This window comes from Manihot esculenta, chromosome 12 (genome assembly GCF_001659605.2).
Source record: "Manihot esculenta cultivar AM560-2 chromosome 12, M.esculenta_v8, whole genome shotgun sequence".
In the NCBI taxonomy this organism is placed as follows: domain Eukaryota; kingdom Viridiplantae; phylum Streptophyta; class Magnoliopsida; order Malpighiales; family Euphorbiaceae; genus Manihot; species Manihot esculenta.
This window is the reverse complement of record NC_035172.2, coordinates 32,949,772-32,957,913: the sequence shown is the minus strand read 5'-3', so window position 1 is coordinate 32,957,913 and position 8,142 is coordinate 32,949,772. Positions and strand designations below refer to the sequence as shown.

The following is an 8,142-nucleotide window of genomic DNA, read 5'->3' as shown; positions in this document are numbered from 1 at the left end:
AAGATTTTTAAGCTATTTATTACTACTATGTTAGACGGGTGTTAATCCTTAGTCATTATTTAAAAGAAATTTATTTAAAGTCTTGAATGAGGACTGTGAACGAGCATAGGGCATAAAGACACTCAGTGAAGATAATGACAATATATGAGAAAATATTTTTATTAGTCATAAAAAATTACATAGGAGGAGGGATGTCTTCAACTTCCTCCGCTCGAAGCTCTATTACATCGGTATTTTCTACATCTATTACATTGTTTATAGTGACCCGGTCGTTGGGGCTGTCCTTAGCTCGTCCATCCCCCTCTTCAATCTCATCCTCCTCCTCCTTAAGGAAGATGTTGTCTATTCAAGAAAAATCTTCAGAAAAAACCATTTCACCAGCTCCTTCTTTACTGAGTCTTGGCATTGTACGAACATCTCCCTACCTTAGGCCACCGTCTTCTGCAGTTCTGCCTCAAGCTCAACAACCCTGGTAGAAGCAGCTCAGGCCGCCTCAACTTGAGCTTGTACCTCCAGGACTTGGCGATGCAACAGGGCCACCTGATCCTTGGTAGATTTTACCTAATTTTGAACAACCAGCTTGGAAGCATTGGCCTTATTAAGCTCAGCCTGGAGCTTATCCATTGAATCCAGGGTCTCCTTCGTGGTTCCCTCAACTTCATCAACCCTAGCCTTCAACCTCGAAGACTCTTCCACCAAAAGCCTTCTGTCCATCTCCTGAGTGTCAAACTCTCGCCTAAGTGTTTTGTAGTGCTCCTTGGCCACATAAGTGCATAGGCACTCTCTAGGGAAGAGTGCATGAAATAATTAAAAAGCTTGTCTATCTCGAGCTCCTTCAAGTGGAAGCGATCTGCGGGTCTCAAGGCACTTTTGATTAATAGGAGGCCAAGGGTAGGATCCTTAAAAAGTGAGTGTGCTTGGTCTAGCGCCAATGCCAGGCACTAGATGCTCGAAGTCTATGAGAACACAATCCCTACGCTTGTAGGGGCGAATTCAGATGGAGTGGGAACAGTAGCAGGATGCTCAAAAGCTATGGCAGAAGCAGAAGTGCCTAAGGAAGAAGACTCAGGCTATAAGCGGACGGACTCTTCTGCTGCAGGTTGGGCCAGGTTGAGGAGGAAGCATGATCACTTCTTTCGCGGGCCGAGAGCGCTTAGTAGAGGGACCAGTAGCCTCGGCAATAGTCTTGTCTTTGCAGGCAGCAAGCGTTGCTTCAACAAATTTTCTTCTAAACCCTGTCATATCTACAAAAAAAAGCAAAGTAAGTAAGAAAGACAGTCCGAAACCTAAAAGAAGACAGAAAGAAAGAGTACCATCATCTCTAACCAGGAAGGTGTTTCTCGAGGCTAGAAAGGCTTGGCGGGTGAGGATCCCAAGTTTAGCTTGCTTGCAGATGGCTCTGCCAAGATAAAATGGCGTTCCTCACTGCTTGTGTGATGTCCATTTTCTTTAGGGATTTAGTCATCGTTAAGAGAAAGGCTAAAGCCTCGTTCTCATCCCTCCTCGGACAGACCCCATCCTTCCTCAATTCCACCCAGAACTGCCAGCTTGTTTAAAAGCACCCAAAACCCCTGGCATCTGGTTATGAAGGACAAAAAATTTAGTTTTCCACCGCTTCAAGGAGGAAGGTATTTGATCGAATATGGTCAGGTGTTTTCGCTCGTTAAAGTACTAAAACTCTTCGTTTTTGCGAGTACCCAATTGGTACAGGTGGAAGAAAAGTGCTACTCTCGATTTAATGTGATTATTAAGGTAGACGAACCAGAAAGTTGTTAGTGTATTTGCCCTAAGCTATTATTTTGGACCTTTTTGTATGTCGTTTTGGTTATTAATAAAAGAGGTTTTTACTATCATTATTATTTATTTTCATGTTATATAATAATGATTAACATCCCTGGTTACTTATTATTATATTGATAATAATAAAATATAACTAGTATGGTTATTGATTGATAATCATGAGATGATTATGTATATAATGATATAATTCAATAATCATAGATACTTGTTAGAGAATAAAGTATTGGATGGACTCGCACTGAGATCACTACATTAGTTATTATCATAAGTAAATTTCAAAGTAGTTATATCTTAATCCTTTGACTTGAGATTGTCATAGTTTCCAACATAAGGACTGTTATGTTTTGACATAACCAAACATTGTCTTTAATCGGACAATCATAAAGGTTATGATTGAGCATAACAGAAATTATGTAGAGGATATTGAACAATCAATATAGAATTTGTCCCTCTCTTTGAGAGAGATATCTTCTGGGCCCCTCGATAAGTGAGACTGTGAAATGCATGGCCGTGCTCAAATGAATTGATAATGTGATCAATATCATTTGAATTTATCAGTCTAATTAGAGATCGAGAAATCATAAGTTTGAATATTATAAATTTGATATTGACCATGACTTATGTTGAAAATAGATATCGCGTGACAAAGGGATTAATACATGTTCTATTTATTAGGCTTTATCGGACTATCAATCCTCATATTAATTGGGTAGTCATAATGTCTTGCTAGAGGCCGCTTATGATTTATAGGCCTTGTGGGACTGGGCCTATTGCCAATTTATGTGAGCCTATTGGGTCACACACAAAAGAACGTTGTTGATGTGCTATATCATATTAATGGGCTAAAAGCCCATTAATATAATTAATAATAATAAAGTGTTATTATTATTAATATTTATTATTTATTATTATAAGATAATAATATTTAAAAGGATCTGCAGTCTATCTGTAACTATTACAGATAAGAGACTCTATCACATAAGATATTTGAGTATCTGCGAGATTGTGATAGTTGGTTATAAACACAACTCTATCACATAAGATATTTGAGTATCTGCGAGATTGTGATAGTAGGTTTTTGAACACAACTCTTTCACAAAAAGAGTGGTGGGAAAACAAAAGACTAAAAACGAATAAAAACCGCTTCTGCGAAGTGGAAGGAATGATTTTTGAGAATTCATTTTTGAGTTCGGGAGCACATAGTTTATCCATCTTGAGAGAGCTAGCACTCTAGAATGGTAGAAGACGTTTGTGTGGATACCATAGAGGGTGTTCGTTGAAAAAGCAGCACCATCAGTCCGCAATAGTATCTTCTCGTTGAGTCTAACAGGTTAGTTTCGTATCATTCTTTTTGAAATAAACGAAGCACACAAATCCTGAGAAGTAAAATAGAGATTTTTAATTTTTCCGCTGCGTGTTTGGGTTGCAGTAAATCTCTGGGTTATCTAACAAAAGCCACTAGGATTCTCCAGTTATTAGGATACAAATGAGTAATCGAAAGCTTATGAAACCGAAGGATATCCACAAAAACTGGTTCCATAGGGAATGAGAGACCCACCTTCAATTGTCCCTCAAAGACCATAATAGTATCCTCAACTGGAATCAAGTCAATCACACGGATGCATAGAGAAGGAGCAAAGATACAAAAAGCCTCTCGAGGAATTTGGTAGGTATTATAGAGATGGTCTACGTCATGCTCTGAGAGGATGGACGTGGTATCACTAATCAAGCCACCTTCGCTCTCCAGAACCTCCCTCAATAGAATGATAAGGGGTAGGACACGGATGGGGCCATCGGAGGAGGAGCTAGAGGTAGAACCCTCGTTAGCGGAAAGAGAAGAAGAAGCATTCTTGTTCATATTGAAGAGCAAAAGGAAACAGAAATTACCATAAGGAGTATAAGTAGAAAAGAAGTCGCGAACAAGTTTTTCTGAATGCAAAGGATCCTAAGAGATAGCAAAAATAGTATTTAGAGAAGAAAAAGGGCTTTTATAAGATAGTTTTGACAGTAGGTTTTAAATACGGCACGATAAGCAGAGCAGTCATCATTGAGGGGCTAGATAGGCAAAATGGCGTGAGTAGCAAAAAATCAATCTCAGGAGGTCACGTGCCCTAAACCTTAAGAACAAATATCTCTTTCAAATCTGAAGAATCAAAGACTAGCAGTAGGACCTCTGATGCTACATGACAATCGTCTAAAGTAAGTTATGAGCTGTCACTACAAGACAGGACCACGTGGCAAGAATCTGATAAGTAGGAAATGTAGTCCAGTCCGAGAAAAGACCCAGACACTTTAACACCCAGTTCATCCTCAAAGACCCACCCTTCACTTGACAGAGCAAGTCTCGGCACGAAGTTACCGTTATCAAGCACAACCCCGCGTATCCCATTACGCTTGTAATTGCTGGATTACCAATCTATTAGCCAAAGATGTCACTTATAAAACAATCGGCCACATTATTGTCGGATTATCAAAAAATGTCATATTTATCTCCACTTTCTTATAGTATAAAAAGAGAAGAATCACAGAAATAAAAGTATGCTATTTTCTCATACAAAAACTTTAAGCAATTCATTGCATTTTCTCTATTTTTCAGCATACTGACTTGAGCGTCAAAGTGGCTATCGTGGATACCCACCACCTCACGTTCTCTTCTTTACAGGTCGAAGCCAATCACAGCGCAACTCTTTTCCAACCACGTCATCAATCTAATCTCTCCAATATCAATAAGTCATTTTAAGAAAAAAATTACTTTCCCAAGAGAGTTATTTTTCATATTTTGATACCCTTATTAAGATTTATATATATAAATTTATCAATAATTTTTTAAATTAAAATTAAATAATAAAAAATAAATTATATCATTGGAAAATATTTTTTATAAAAAATATTTAAAAAAAAAACATTTTCCACGAAAATTATTTTTCAATTACAAACGGGAGGGTTAAAAGCTAAATTTTGAATTTATAATATAGGAGTAGAATCTCTATGAATTATATAATTTCACAATAATTTCAAGAAATTGCGCAAAGTCCAACAATCACATAATTTCAATTTGTTTGCAAATAAAAAAATTCCAACAAATTATAAAACTTCTTTATAAACAGAATCCAAAGAGTCCTGCATAATTGACAAACGAAAATCGAATAGGGAAGATCAGAATCAACAAGTATTGGGGACCGAAGAGACAATCATGTGGTTAAAGCGGTGAACTCATGAACTCAGCTGAGGAGCTTTCGAAAATGGTAAAGTGTGTGCATTGCGAAGGGGCAAGCTTTCCTCACCATGATCTTGCATTATTGCAGTTGTGGGTCTCCTTACGGATGGAAATGACTGTCATTAGGTCCTTTGCATGGTTGTGACAGTGAAGTTGTCCCTTCACAATTGATGATGATGCCTGTTAGGCTTCAGACAACCGAATGTTAAATTTCACATTGATTTTAAATAGGATTAATGTATTCTATAAAAATTTTATATTTTATAAGAATTTTAGATGTTTATTTTTTTATCTAATATTAATTAGATTTAACTCAAATTTAACATAATATTAGAGTTTTCCATTTAATATTGAATTTTCTATAAATATTTTATACTTAGTTTAGTTTTGTGTGCGAAGGATATATTAAATTCCATATTCCTAATTTAGTTTTGTACGTGAAAGGTATATTAAATTTTATATTGGTTAGGAATACAGGTGATATGTCTCTTATAGAATTTTAGACACTCATTCTAGTTGAGTTAATTGGAATTAAGAATAATATAGAGTAAAATAAATATTTTATTCAATAATTATTATATGTATAACGATTTTATTATAGTAGGCTTTAATCCATGAATCCTACACATCCATTAAATTAGAGAGAACATCAAATCTTCTTATGAAGATCAAACCCCAGCAGCCAATGTGTTTGCAATATCAATCACAAACCGATATTTAACATCGGCACGGGCAAGTCTCTCCATTGCTTTGTTCACATAGTCAATCGGGACAACCTCTACATCTGCAGTTATGTTGTGCTTCGCAGCAAAATCAATCATCTCTTGAGTCTCCTTTATTCCTCCTATAATACTACCAGCCACCATCTTTCTCCCTGCATACGTCCACAAAATCAATCTTAGAACTACAAAATGTGAAGCTCTCACTGTAATTTTATCATACACATTGCGGATAGAGAATTAATGTCAGCTTGCTTACCCATGAGCAAAGGGAAAACTGGTAGCTCCAGAGGCTTGTTAGGTAAGCCCAACAAAACAAGTTTCCCATGGGAATTTAATAAACCAATTAAAGGCAACAGAGCATGAAATGCTGAGACTGTGTCAATAATACCATCCAATGTGCCCGTAGCAGCCTAATCAAAGACACCAGATTATGTTTAAATTATTATAAGTACATGAAAAAAAAAATCGACGATTCATGCATGCAAGCAAATTTTCTTTCTGAAGTTTTCTAACCTTCATTGCATTCTCATCATTGCTAAGCAAGAATGCATCAGCACCGAGATGTTCAATGGCTTCCTCCTTTTTATTTGGTGATGTACTAATCACAGTCACTTCAAGCCCCATAGCTTTGGCAAATTTGACAGCAATATGGCCGAGGCCACCAAGTCCAACCACGCCCAACTTCATGCCAGGTTGATCAAGAGCGTAGTACTTTAAAGGGCTATAAACTGTAATACCAGCACAGAAAAGTGGTGCCCCAGCATCAAGAGGGAAGTTTTCCGGGTACCGGAAGACGAAGTGTTGGTCGACGATAATGAAGTCGGAATATCCTCCGTAAGTAATGGTTCCATCTCGGTCAACACCATTGTAAGTTGGTATGATTTTTGGGCAATAATTCTCAAGATTATTAGTGCAGTCATTGCAAGAGCCACAAGATCCAACCAAGCACCCCACCCCCACTTTGTCTCCTGCTTTGAATTTCTCGACTTTGGATCCCACCTCTGTTGCTATGCCCACAATCTCATGACTGTACATGCATGAATAATATAAACAAATTAAATTAAATTAAATTAAATTTCTTGGCTGTTTCTTTCTGATTCAGACACTTTATTTCGACAATCAATAATTTTTTAATTTTTTTTTTAAATTAACCTCTCTAAAGAATTTTTTTTTTTTCTAATTTCTTTAATTTTGAAGGTTTAATTTAAAATGATAAATTAGTTGTAGTTCCACCACAACATGCACCATGTGACAGTTGGGTCTTTGTATGGTATGATTTGCCTTATGACAAAATCAGAACCACAAAAATTACCGATCTACCCTTCATTTTTGAGTTTGAAAGAAATCTATCTCTATATTAATTATTGTCCACAAGTGTCATTTTCAATAAATTTAAGAGATAGAACAGAGAGCTCACCCAGGCAAGAAAGGGTAGATAGACCCTCCCCAATCATTCTTGACACAGTGCAGATCGCTATGGCAGATGCCGCAGTACAGAATCTTAATCTTCACATCTTTTTCTGCGATCGCCCTTTGAACCAAAACGTTCAAGGTTTAATTATATTGATAATCTTTATACATGAAGAAAATAATAAATGAAATGAAAATTAAGCAAAGAAAACCTTCTTGAGAATTTGAATGGAGAAAGAACTCCAGAAGAGTCTCTAGCTGCCCATCCAAAGCACTCCTGAGACTGTGGGTGTTGTTTCTCTGAAGACCCCATTTCCCACAAATGCAGATTTAAGCTTTCCTTTGTAGAAGTCTCCTTCTTGCAGGCCTACGCGTATTTATATACGCTCAAGTCTCAACTATGAGAAAATGAATATATTATAATTCTGGGTAAGTCTACCTCGCACTCCACGTATATACTTAATTAATAATTTCTATTTATAAAATATAGTAATAATTTATTATTAATTTAAATATTTATACATCTCAATATAAATAAAAATTTGTTTTATAAATTAAATAATTTTTTTTAATTTTTTTAAATAAAATTTACGTAGTTCAATGACTATTTTTATTTAAAATAACTGAATCTATTTATATATTTATGTATTTCTTACTATTTAAAATGTAAACTAGATTTAAAATAAAAAAATAAAATAATAATTTTATTAAACAAATAGAAAACAACTTTAATAAAAATAATAACATTTTTTCTCAACAATTTATTATTTTTTTTAATTTTAGAATATTCCTATTTTATTTAGAATAAAATAAAATAAGATTAATTATATAAAAATCAATTTTGATAAAATCAACAATTGTATAAAAACATTATTTTTTTTCAGTTATTTTTTATAAAATTTTATTTAGAATATAATTAAAATATCATTTAAATAGAAATAGGATTAAGAATTTTTTATTTATATAAAATTTAAAATTAATTTAAATATTAAA

General features: G+C 35.0%; 1 protein-coding gene across 1 annotated transcript; it reads right to left on the bottom strand.

The window, feature by feature from the left end:
- Window positions 1-5,560: 5,560 nt before the first annotated feature.
- On the bottom strand, window positions 5,561-7,537 carry LOC110627737 (probable mannitol dehydrogenase). The gene is made up of 5 exons (XM_021774093.2): window positions 7,362-7,537; window positions 7,157-7,270; window positions 6,253-6,766; window positions 5,996-6,149; window positions 5,561-5,891 (listed from the first exon to the last, which is right to left on the bottom strand). The coding sequence occupies exons 1-5, from the start codon at window positions 7,460-7,462 to the stop codon at window positions 5,686-5,688; spliced, it is 1,089 nt and encodes a 362-aa protein (XP_021629785.1). The 5' UTR covers window positions 7,463-7,537; the 3' UTR covers window positions 5,561-5,685.
- Window positions 7,538-8,142: the final 605 nt, after the last annotated feature.